Source organism: Euprymna scolopes, chromosome 2 (assembly GCF_053919585.1).
Source record: "Euprymna scolopes isolate OS-2025 chromosome 2, ASM5391958v1, whole genome shotgun sequence".
NCBI lineage: Eukaryota > Metazoa > Mollusca > Cephalopoda > Sepiida > Sepiolidae > Euprymna > Euprymna scolopes.
The window spans coordinates 129,735,832-129,748,844 of record NC_136483.1 but is presented as its reverse complement, the minus strand read 5'-3'; the positions used below and the strand labels follow the sequence as shown (position 1 = coordinate 129,748,844).

General features: G+C 36.3%; 1 protein-coding gene across 1 annotated transcript in view; it reads right to left on the bottom strand.

The window, feature by feature from the left end:
* LOC145296070 (RING finger and SPRY domain-containing protein 1-like) overlaps positions 1-13,013 on the bottom strand; it is a 181,030-nt gene that overhangs the window by 59,976 nt on the left and 108,041 nt on the right. Inside the window, exon 11 of the mRNA XM_080142191.1 lies at positions 5,008-5,119. Within this exon, the coding sequence (XP_079998317.1) occupies positions 5,008-5,119 (112 nt within the window). The remainder of the gene's footprint in view (positions 1-5,007; positions 5,120-13,013) is intronic.

Here is a 13,013-nt window from a genome sequence, read left to right as displayed (position 1 = left end):
AGACTCAAGAAATGTTACGGCAAAAAGGTTTATTTTTTATTTAAAAATAGAATAAAAAAATAGAAAAATGGTACAGCGGATTTGGATAAAAAAAACTTGCAGATATCAGAGATACTAGCAAGCTGAAATCTTTTTTCTGGATAAAAAAACATAAGTGAAATGCATGGAAGCTTTATCTCTCCGTGGCCTAACGATAAGTTATTTTATTTATTTTATTATTATTTTTCTTTACTTAAGTTCATTCTATTTTTATTCTATGCTAATTTTCTTTGTATTAATTTTATTTTCTGGTAATCATTTAATTTCTAAACATTATACATGTTGTCCATTTTACGTTTTTTTCTGTCGCTTGTGTTTCCTTTGTCAAATGTGTTCTATAGAAAAACTGTCCTAAAAGTCCATGTCTTTCTTCCTTTATTGTTCTTTCTTCCATTTTTTTTTTTTGTCTAAATGCCTACGATTGAATTCGAAATTTGTTCAGATTCCAAGTCACTGCACATGTTCTACGCTTTTAGACTTTGTCTTTACTAGTTTAAACCTTTCATCTTGGATAAACATTAACTTTTGAGTCTTAATATACATTAACATTGTATTTTAACTTTAATTCGTATCAATCTCTTCAAATTAATACAAAAAAATTGAGCTGATATTCTTTGTTATACAAAATACAATTTCTGAATTTTAATAAAAGGCGGATGTATCTTTCTTTGTTAAAAGTCAAAAGAACTTTTAAGTAATAAACTTATTACAATTTCTATATGTTCGTATCTACTGTAAATTTGTTCATATTTCTATCTATACTTAAGTATAAATAGTAAATTGCCATAACATACTTTACTCCCGGTTATACCTGTACTGAATTCTACTTCCAATCATAGATATATCGCTACTATATTCTATATTGAATAGATACATTTTATTATCCCTCTTATAGTTTCAAATATTCAGAGTTTGTGCATCAAATTTTATTTTCATTCCTATTATCAATTGAACCATACCTTAACATGCTATTCTATTCCTAAACTAACAAACAATATTTTAACCATATATTAACTCCTCTCTCTCTCAGACCAACCAGTTGCAAATTTAGTTGCTTCCACCGTATGAATTTTTACTTGCTGCTTTTCTAGTAACAAAATGGAAAGCATAGTAATGTCCTTTTCAATTTTTGAGAAGTAACTTTTCAGTAGATATATAACCTTTAGTAACTAACCCAATAGAAATAGCTGGTTTAGGATCCAGGCGTGGGGCTAACCCTCTGGGTGCTGATGAATCCATAGATCTTCTCAGGTCATCCGTCTAGGAGAAGGAAAACTCTGAAGCTAAACCTGTGCTACTAACCCCATACGTCTTGGCACCAAATAAAGGGGAGGGAGGCCTCTTCAGTCCTGGTTAATGACCTTTCTAGAACTGGTAATTCGAACAAATTACCGATTTGCAAACCTAAACTGCTTAAGGAGTAGATTGGCTCCGTCTATCGCCTGGCTTCCACACTCCTTCTTTGCCCATTAGCCAGGCGTAGAGATGCAATCACAGAAACTCGACAGAACCACCCAATGGTTGACTTTGTTTCCTGACTATGAACACCATTCCCTACTTCCACCACATTCCTATACCCTAAAACTGGGTACTTTGAGGGTGTTTGACTGCCATATATGCCAATGCAATTGGATTGGGTTGATTTTTGTCTGATGGGTTGAGGTTTTGACAGTTACTAGCTACTGTTTCCGACTGATAGTACAAGAGCCCTAACTCTTTGGTAGCACTTAGAGCAACTGCTCCATCATCAGTTGTATAATATCGGGATGGCTGTAGCGCCATGTTACGCATGGAAATGGACCCTACACCCATCTCCAGTGGGCTTTCCCATGGTCTACTTTTGTTGCATTTTTGGTATTCTGCACAACCACTGTCCAGCACCTCTCACCCTTAAACTGAAACATTTAAATAAAATAAAATGGCAGTTTAATCAAAAATTACAATCAAACCAGGCGTAAACTCAAACAAAACCAATTTGCTTCCTCCCTTGAGGCTTGCATTCACAAATATCCACGAGCTTAGAACTAACTTAGATGATGAATCATTTCTCCTAGCAAACACCCCAGATATCTTGGCACTAACCTATACTTCTTCATCCCCTCTAACCACTTTAACATGCCTTGTTATCTCCCACTTTGCCATAAGGACTCAGACAAACATATGCACAGACTTGGAGTCTATATTCGAAACACCCTCCCCTTAACTAGAAAATCAAAACTAGAATCAGATGACCAGGCCTTTATGTGCTTCAAACTTGAACTGCAACATAGTGTTAGTTACTTATATTTTCTCTACTGCTCTCCCTCGACCCAAAACTGTACTCTAATGAACCAAGTCTCTGACAGCATAGATACAGCACTCCCCCTTGATACTAGCGTGGGTATTTGGTGACTTTAATGTCCACCACAGTAATCGGCTTGGTTTCTCTACTTACAGACACAGCTGTTAGCATAACACATAGCTTTTCTATATCTCAATCCCTATCATAGAGTTATGTTTCCAACATGTTTTCCAGACCAGCAAGATCAAAAAGCCTCACTTCTAGACCTATTTCTGACCACAGTTCCTGATTGTGTAACAAATGCCCATACCCAACTCAAGAATGCTGATCGCGCTGTGATAATGGTAGAAATCGCCCTAAATTCTCAACCCAAAGCTGAAGAGCCATTACTCAAAACAACAAAGAATTATAAGAAGGCTGACGGGGAAGCTAGAGATCTCATCAAAGATGCCCCATGGGGAAATGCCTTCTTTTCCTGCAGAACAGTGCGCAAATGAGACCACTGAATGGTTCAAAGCAGCAATTCCCACACAGAAGTTCTATAGCAAACTCCACTCTCCCCAATGGTTTTCTTCTACTTGTGCAGCTGCCATTGCTCAAAGGTAGAATGCATACCACAGATTTATCCAACATAAGTCCAGTACAGACAGACAAAAGTTAATAGAAGAAAAGTAATTGTAAGAAAGAAATAATGACAGCTAAGAGAGAATACACTGAAACCACTAGAAAACGCATTGAAGCACAGAAATTAGGAACTCGCGATTTCTGGAAAATCTACAACAGTCTAGTAAATAATGGGCAATCAACAATTTCCCCACTATCCATGAGATTGTTTGCACAGCAAGCGAGAAGACTAACATACTTGCCAGTTGGTTTGCTTCAAACTCTACTTTGGACCTAGCAAACCACTCCTTCCCTGATTTTCCTTTGCAGACTGACACCACAGTAAATGATCTGAAAATCACCACTTCTCAGGTGCATGATATCATAAAAAACCTAAACACCTCAAAAGCATGTGAACCTGATCTTATCCTAGCTGTACTATTAAAAAATGCTCCACTGAAGTAGCTCCAATTCTCTCCAAACTATACAACAAATGTCTTAACGAATCTTGCTTTCCTGACTGCTGGAAAACTACTTCTGTGGTACAAGTTTACAAGAATTCTGGCGAAAGAACTGACACATTAAATTATCACCCCATTAGCCTCCTCCCTCTTTTCGCCAAAATATTTGAGTCCATAAATAATCAAGCTCTAGTCCATCACCTTATAGTTTCTAAACTTCCTACCAACCAACAATATGGATTTAGGCAAGCCTGTTCTACAGCAGATATCCTTACTGTAATCTCTGAATGTATATACCATACAGTGGACAAAGCAGGGGAGGATAGGGCAGTAGCCTAGATATATCTAAGGCATTTGACAGGATATGGCACAATGGTTTTTTCAGGAAAATCAGATCATACAGTATCACTGGGTGAATGCTTAACATAATTAAATCCTTCTTAAATAAAAGAACCCAGGTTGTCCTTGACGCTCGTACATCTAAACAATATGATATAAAATACGGGTGTACCTCAGGGGTCGATCATTGAAGCTTTATTATTTCTAATATTCATAAATGACCTCCCTGATAAAATTGTCTCTGAGATGGGTATATTTGATGATGGCACTACACAGACACGAGGGGAAAATGAATAAACACATATCTAAGGCAATAGTAGAAACTCTAGAGGAAGACCTCCAACCTGTAGTGGAATGGGGACAAAAAAGGATGCTCACATTCAATACTGCCATGACTACACTTATTTCCTTCAATAATTAGAAGAAACCTTCTCAACCCCCAATAACTATAGCTAAAGATACATTACTTGAAAGTACTTTTTTCAATCTCCTCAGCTTAATGTTCACAGGGAACATGAGTTAGAATGGATACATTGAGAGCATTGCCAAGGCTGCTACTAACAAGGTGGGCTTTCTCTACTGTGCTAGAAAGTTACCTACACCTGAAAGTATCCTGTATCTCTCTAAGGCTACCATTCTCCCATTTGGGCTGGTGCATCTGCTATGGATCTCTCACTCCTGGACAGGGTTCAAAAGAGAGTTGCCAACTGTCATCTAGGCTTCAACCTCTGTCCCACCACTGAAATGTTGCATCCTTCTGCCTGTTTTACAAGTATTTTAATGGCGGATGCTCCGAAAAACTACAAAGCCTTGTACCCCCTCAACGTAAATGCCCCTGTCAAACTCAACAAGCAGCAAAGTCCCACCCCTACACTGTAGAGATCCCTAGATGTAAGAAAGCCTTTTTCTCTAATAGTTTCTTCTCCAGAACTGCTAGACTCTGGAATTCCCTTCTGGGTTCCTGCTTCCCAAACTGTACTGACATGCAGAAGTTCAAGTGTAATGTGGATAGACATCTTGCTGCTCAACTCCCTACATAGTATCCCTGCAACTTGTGTCACTGATAGTAGCCTCCTATCAAAGTGGCACTGTGCTTTGTTTGGGGTGAAAATGTAATAAAAAATTTTTTTTAAAAAACTCACATTCCTGAATTTTATGTAGGTGACACAGCAGACATTTTTGAATGCACAAAAATTTAAGCTCTGCAAAGATGTTTCACATTTGGACTGAAATATTTTCTGAATTTATGAACAAAAAAAAAAAAAAAAAATAGTTCATGCTTACCAGCTTTCCAACACGGATGTTTATGGGGTCTGCTCTGTGCATGGTACCAAATAAGTTGTCGGCAGCCATCATAAGCCATGGAGTATTCATCATCACCAATTCCATAACCATCCTGAAAATGATAATTAGAAAAACAATTAGTTCCAAGTGACATCTTAAAAACGCAAAAGCAGAACAGTAAGAAAAAGAAAAAAAAACAGAAAAAAGAAAGCGATAACAAAGATAAAGATTTAAATCAAAAGGATCATATTTTTCTTTTTTGGACCTCAAGAGAACATAAAAAAAATCACGCCAAAACTTTTTTTTATACTCCACAATTTGAATGAGATTTATGTGCTCAATAGCAAATTTTTATTATTTTGAAATCATCTGATAGGGATTTACTTCGACAAAATCAAAACAACTTCAATTGTGTATTTTCTATTTACACGCATTTTTCATCATACTATTATGGTTTTGATCACTTTAAAATATTTTGGGGGTGGAGGAGGATACTCTCTTGCACTTAAGTTTCCACACATGGCGCATTAAACTCTCGGACAGTTATTTCTACTAGTTATAAAATCATTCAGCAATACATACAATAATGAGAACTTCTAAATTGAATATAAAAAAAAAAAAAGAAAAAAAAAAGCAAAACATAAATTCACAATTGATGTCATTTTTGCAGCCAAAACTATTCAATTTTTTAAATATAGGTAATTTCTTCAATCATCCAGCCATGATAAATGAGTTCAATTTTAGGAAAGTCCAATTATCATGAAAACTTAGAATCACATGTTGAGGTGCTTTGTTAATCACGTCAGCATAAAACACAGAATGAAGCAGGTGTGAGTGCAAAAGAATGGCGTTTAGAGAATTATTTTAGCAGAGCATTACCACTGTCAATCAAGGGAAGGGTAATTGAAGTGAAACTTGGCCAGTGAGGGTTGAGGACATGTGTTGCATGGAGAGAAACAATAGAAGAATAACATGATGGATGTGTAACAAGAGTCTAAATATAAGCTTAGATTTGTGACTTCAGTGGAAGATTAAATCTGAAGCGTATAGAGAGATTGCAAAACAGATTTTGTTGGTATGACCATGAATTGAGAGTTCTTGGAGAACAGTTGAGCTAGCAGGTTTAATTCACAGAAAACAGCCAAGAATGGGAATGGACTCGAGAGAAATGATTAATGAAAACTGGTTAGTTGGGAAGTAATTTCTAAAGTCTGTCAATGCCAGCAGGTAAAATGGATGTTAATGGATAATGATGAAAATCCAGTAATCAATTGTAATCAGCTTGAAAATTATAATAAAATTCTAGGCTCTAACAGGATCAAACTTAGTAAAATAGGTTTTAAATTTAAAGTAAACTGTGTTGCTAGTAGAAAATCAAATATATACAAATTTGCATTTGTATGTAGGAGTACTAGCAAAAAAAATGCAACCAGAGGGAGCATATTTTTTGCTCACCAGAGAAAACAATATTATAATGAATAAACATATTCTACACAATAAAGAGTCAATGACAGAGAGAATGGTATTATGACAACAGAATAAATACTACCCTCCCCCCAAAAAGCTGAAGGTAATCCTGAATGAATGGTATCTTGAGGAACAAATGATACTGGCTCTCAAAGTAGGAGATAATGTGTGGTAATATGGGATAATGACAAGAGAACAGCTACTACATTACTTCTTCCTTCAAAGAAGGATATAATACCAGGAAGAATTTCCTACCTTCTTAAAAAAAGAAGGTAATTCCTGGGAGATGGTCTTATGACAACAGAATTGATACTACACTACTTACCCCCATTTAAAGATAATACAATAATTTTTTATGTGAAACGCAGATGATTTAAAACTATCAAGTCATAGTAATTTCTATCCAGAAATAAAGTTTGCAAATCAAAGTCTCAACTGATTTGCAAACTTTATTTCTGGATAGAAATTATTTGTGTATTCAAACTAAATATAATTCAAATGTGATTTAAATAGAAAGTAAAGACATTTTACTTTATATTATTTATAACTTGAAAATTGATAATTATAAACATAAATACAGGGTTCAGGGCTGAGAGCAGAAGTTTCTTAGGTATGCAACTGCCATAAAAGCAACATGTCGGCTTCTCCAGACAAACTGATAGAATAAGTCATAAAAACAAAAGGATCAAAACCTAACAAATTTTTAAATATAAATGCTGAGAAATAAAAAGGAAATAGCTGAGGGTATGGTAAAGAGAGACATCTAAGAGAAACACTTGTGCCAACTGCTTCTTCAAATGATTTAGAAATGCACTTTTCGGGTCACAGTAGCAGTTGCATAGAGCATGGAATTAGTTCTGTGCAAAGACTTTCCTCATTTAAAAAGGCTTCATGCATAGATATTGCTTGAAAACTTATTAAGCAATGGTAATGCTTAAACACGAGCTTTCAGCCATCACAATTGAACAATAATAACTGATATCGTTACCATTTAGAAATCATACTTAATTTACCAATATGAACAAGTAAGGATGTATCCCACCCCCGGGCAATCAGGACTATTTGAATGATATAAAAAATATTGATTAGACTACGAGATAAATATTTGTATATTTGTAAAAGGTTGCCATTTTTTTATGACACATTTTATAAGTTCTGAGACTCACAACTTATCAGGCACCAGATATGGTAAATAGAGTTATCTCCCCTGGTCTTTCTTTATGGCTAAATCACATGCACAAGCCAAAATTAAGATGAATTTCCCAAGCTAGTGCGTGTGTGTGTGTGTAGAGAGATAAGTTAGCACAAAAGCAATTAAAAACAATAAGTAGTAAAAACTCATTTAAAATAATTTGAAAATATTTAATTAATGAAATATCAAATTTGGTAAGTAGAAATAAAAAAATCTTTCATCGGTCACATCTAAATTTATAATTTACAATTCTATCTATTTGCTTCAATTTATTCACTTGTCTCCCATGAAGATAAAATTAGACCAAAGATCGGTTTTTAATGTGAAGAAAATCCAGCTCCTCAAAATAGAACACTGAATTGAAACATAAATAAAAATTTCATTAGTAAGCGAGAGATGCTTCTAGACTAAGGACAGATACCACACTTTACTCCTACCCCCACCCCCCTAAAAACAACATCTCAGTTTCAAATAAAGTCAAAATTAAGAAAATGAAACAAGTTCATATGTTGGAGGAAGGGGTCATTCTTTAGTGAAACAAAAGTCATCTAATTCCTCTATGCCATTGTTTGAAGTCATAGGGAAGAAAAGAAAGGTAAGATTGAAAGAGAAGAGATAAAAACAGGAAAAAAGGTAAAACGAGAGAGAAGAAGAAAGAAAAACAAGTCAAATAAAAAAAATATAAGGAGGTAAAGCCCTAGCAATTTTGTAGAAATTAGCTTTTTCTAATAAAAAAAAAAAAAAGTGCATTTCAACCAAAAAGTGGAAAAGTCAGTTATGAGACATTCTAGTGATTCATTTTCTGGATTTAAAAATGTGCAATCCCGCAAAAAGGTGGAGAGAACTCGCATCTCTGACTATAAGCAAACTCCACTCAGCCATATAAATGGGACCAACCTTGCAAGGAGTATTGATCATCAATATTGGTGACAGACTAGCATCCTGATCTCAAGTTTACTTATTTAAGTAAACACAAGAGCAGCCCACCCTAAACAAATGAGACAGAAACAGAAAGCCTGCAATGGAAATAGCCCAAAAGAGTCAGCAAAAATACACTAAGATCTTCTATTGCAGAAAACTGGAAGACTAGGCCAACCAACATGTGCCAAATATTTGCTGGATGAACTATCACAGGAATACATAGATAATAAAGAAGGCTCTGTAGACTGGCTGAAAAGGATCTCTTCACTATGATCATATCCGCTCAAGATCAGGGTTTGATGACCAATGCTTTTATAAAAATGAATGGTTTCAGCAATAACAACAAATGCAGGTTCTGCCATACAAGTAGAGAGTGTGAGCCACCTGACATCCAGTTGTAAAGTCCTGTTGGGGGACAGCCATTATATGATGCAACACAATGGAGTGTGTAAATATCTCCAATGCAAAATCATTAAAAACTTGAATATCCAATGTAGTAGCACGTCTTGGGAACATGTAACAGAAAGAACAGTTGGAAATACATACACCATCCACTATGACCTTGAAATTCCTACAGCTACATACCTAGAAAATGGAGCTATTAAGCCTGACAGTGATATGGGAAAAGAGGGAGAAAGTAGCAACCCTAGTTGAAGTAAGCGTCCCTAATGATGCTGGCCTTAACATAGCCGAGAGGGAGAAAATAACAAAATAACAAGGACTTATGCATGACATGAAAAGAAACTGGGATCTTAAGATCTCCATCATTCCAATCATTATAGGAACAACTAGACTAATGAAAAAGAATTTCAAAAACTATCTGGCGAATATACCTGGTGAACCAAGTGCAAGAGAAATACAAGCAATAGAACTTAAAGCGACAGTTAGAATTTTATGATTGATTGTTTTACAGCATATCAACCTATGTGGTCATTTAATGCCGGAGTCTTTTTTTTTTTTTTAATATACATTAATGGTTATAAGTTTTATGTATGTATCTGGTGTTCAGTGTCTATGTTTATACAGTTAGATAAGGTATATTTTTCTTTTTTAAATTTTGTTGAGTAACCCCGTTATCTTCAGATATTTGAGAAGGGTGGTTGGGTCTACATGAGTTAATATGCCTTTTACAGTTTTTTCATTATATAGATTCAGTCGGTTTGTTTTCAAGTCTTTACATCTTATTAATATGTGATTTACTGTGTATGGTTCCTGGCAGGGTATGCAGAGCAGGGCTTCTTTTTTGAGTAGGTAGGAGTGTGTTATAGAGGTATGACCTATTCGAAGTCTTATTATAACTTCCTCCTTTCTGGGCATTCTTTTGTTTGGTTTCTATTTTCCTATGGTTTGCTTGATTTGGTATGGCTTTTTTTACACGGTGGTCACCACTTATCAAGGCCTGGAAGCCACTCAGGGATAAAGGTTATTGCAAGTACAGTACGTTAGTGTGGAGATTTGATGAAGTGTTTACTTAAGGGGGCGGTTCATTAGGAATTTGTTAACGTTGGACTTGAAGACATCCAAGTCGTAGTCAGGTGGGAAGCAGGCAGACGGAACAGAGTTCCACAGGCGTGCAGTTCTAAGAAAGAAGCTTTGTTCATGGAATCCACGTTTTGATTTAGGCACAAATAAAGAGTGGGGTAAACTTTTCACAGTGGATTCAGCTAGACGGGTGTTTTTCATGAAAGATTGGTGAGGGGGGACCAGAGATTGGAGTTCAGACGAGCACCTGCCATGGAAATAATGATAAAACAAGGATAGGCTCGCAACGTCTCTTCTGTGGGAGAGAGGTTGCAGGGTAGAGAAAAGGGCATCTCCCACTAAGCCACGAAGTCTATTTTGTACTCTGTCAAGGCAGGATAGGCTGTTTTTAGCAGCTCCTGCCCAGATATGGCAGCAGTATCCCATCCTTGGACGTACTTGGCTTTTATATAGATAGAGAATTGCATCAGTAGTGAGATATCTTCTGGAGCAGTAGAAGGATCCCACCATCTTTCCAGCGACCTTGGCAACAGACTTGATGTACGTGTTCCATTTCAGATCAGGAGTAAAGGTCAAACCCGGAAGCTTATCAAAACACGGGGCCTCTCCCAGACGAGAGCCATCCATCCCAATTGATGCCAAATGGGGATCAGAGCGTTGATGATGTAAGGATAGGAGTTTGGTTTTAGATGCATTAAAGGTAACCAGCCACGTCTTCCCCCACTGAACCACGCGCTCGAGATCAGAGGAGAGAGAACTTTGTCATTTACAGCTTTTGATGTGTTGCTGTAGATGGTCGTGTCATCAGCATAGATGTCAACGAATGATTTAAGTATGTGTTTAGGGAGATCATTGATGTAGATCAGGAAGAGAGTTGGGCCCAGGATTGACCCTTGAGGGACTCCAGCATTAATATTGCAGGCCTCTGATTTTTGTCCATCGACCACTACTCTTATGAGCCTATCGGAGAGAAATGATTTAATGATTGAGAAAACATTTCCAGTTATACCGTAGCAGGAAATCTTGTGAAGTAGACCCTTATGCCATACCTTGTCGAAGGCCTTTGATATGTCAAGAGCAATTGCCCTAAAAAGGAAGCCTTTGTCAATAGATTCACTAATCCTGTGAGATATAACCGTTAGCACATCTACGGTAGATCTTGCAGAACGGAAACCATATTGTGTGTCCCTAAGAAGGTTGTTTCTGCTGAGGTGGTTGACTATTTCTCTATTTAATATGGATTCCAGCAACTTACTCATAACACACAGGAGACTTATTGGTCTGTACTGAGAGGGAGATGACTTATCACCTGAATTCTTAAATACAGGGCATACTGATGGGGTTTTCCAGGGTGTTGGGAAGCACTTCTCCTTAAGGTAGCGCTTAAACAGTTTCGTAAGTATGGGAGCAAGTTCTGGTTGAAGCTTTTTTAACACTATAATTGGGATGCCATCAGGGCCAGTTGCTTTACTGGAATCAAGGTTCTTGATTAGCTTGGCGACCTCATGCATGGATACAGGAGTTCCACGACTCTTGCCATGTGTTTCTAATATATTTGTTAATGATTTGTTTTAGATCGGTATGAGGGATCTTATCATTGGTTATGGTCAAATTTAGTGCTGGTTTTGCTGCTTTGTCAGCTCTGTCGTTACCCTTTATGTTGATATGACTGGGTATCCAACAAAAAAAGATGTTTTTATCATTAGGAATATCATCAAATCTATTTAGGGTTTTGGTGATTATTGGGTTCGTTGGTTTCCTGTTTTCCAGTGTTTCAAGTACTGATTTGGCATCTGAGCAGATAATGAATTGTTTATCTTTAGAAGATTCTATAAGATCGAGTGCCATACCAATGGCTGACACTTCAGCACTGTAGATCGATGCTTTGTCTGGTAATCTTTTGATTAGGATTGTTTTATTGCGTATGGCTGCACATCCAACGTTGTCTCCATCTTTTGAACCGTCTGTATAAATTGTTGAGTGTTTGGAATACTTATCTTTAATTATTTGTAATTTTTCTTGATAGATGATTGGATTGGTTTTTGTTTTAGGATACTTAATTAGGTCTGATATTATTTTTGGTTGTTTTGTCAGCCAGGGGGGATATTTAGGTTTTACAGATTTGTGTATTGTTGCAATGTCTATCTGGGCTTTATTTATGGATTCTTCCATACGTAGGCTAAATGGTTTTATAGCATTTTCTTTTCTATCAAAGAGGTTTTTGTATTGGGGGTGGAAGACACATATATAGGCAGGATTAGTTGGACATGAAGCCAATTTTGTATAATATTGTAGTCCTAGTTTCTCTCTTCTAAGTGACAATGAGGGTTCGTTTCTACATATAAACTTCCCACTGGGGAGGTGGGGAAGGCTCCTAGAGCCAATCTTAGCCCTTGGTGATGTATTGTGTCTAATTCCTTTACGTAGGACTTTCTTGCGGATCCATAGATATAGCATCCATAATCCAACTTCGATCTGACAATGGGTCTGTATAATTTAATTATTGAGTCTTTGTCTGCACCCCAGTCTGTGTGAGCTACTACTTTTAAGAGTTGGATGGCTTTGTTGCATTTTTGTTTGAGGTATTTAATATGAGGAATGTTAGCTTTTTATCATATATAATGCCCAAATATTTATATTGATCAACTAAAGGTATAATTTCAATGTCCAGTTTCAATATTGGGTTATGGTGCATTTTCCGGATTTGGCAGAAATGGATGGCTTTTGTTTTTTCTTTTGAAAATATAAACCCATTTTTTGTTGTCCATTCATTTATTTTGTTTAGACACAGTTGTAAATGGCGTTCTATTCTTGGAATATATTTTGATCTATAGCAGATCAGGAAATCATCCATATGGAGGGCACATTCTGTTTCTACATTTATATTTTTAACAATGTTATTTATTTTAATGCTAAAGAGTGTGACAGACAGGATGCTTCCTTG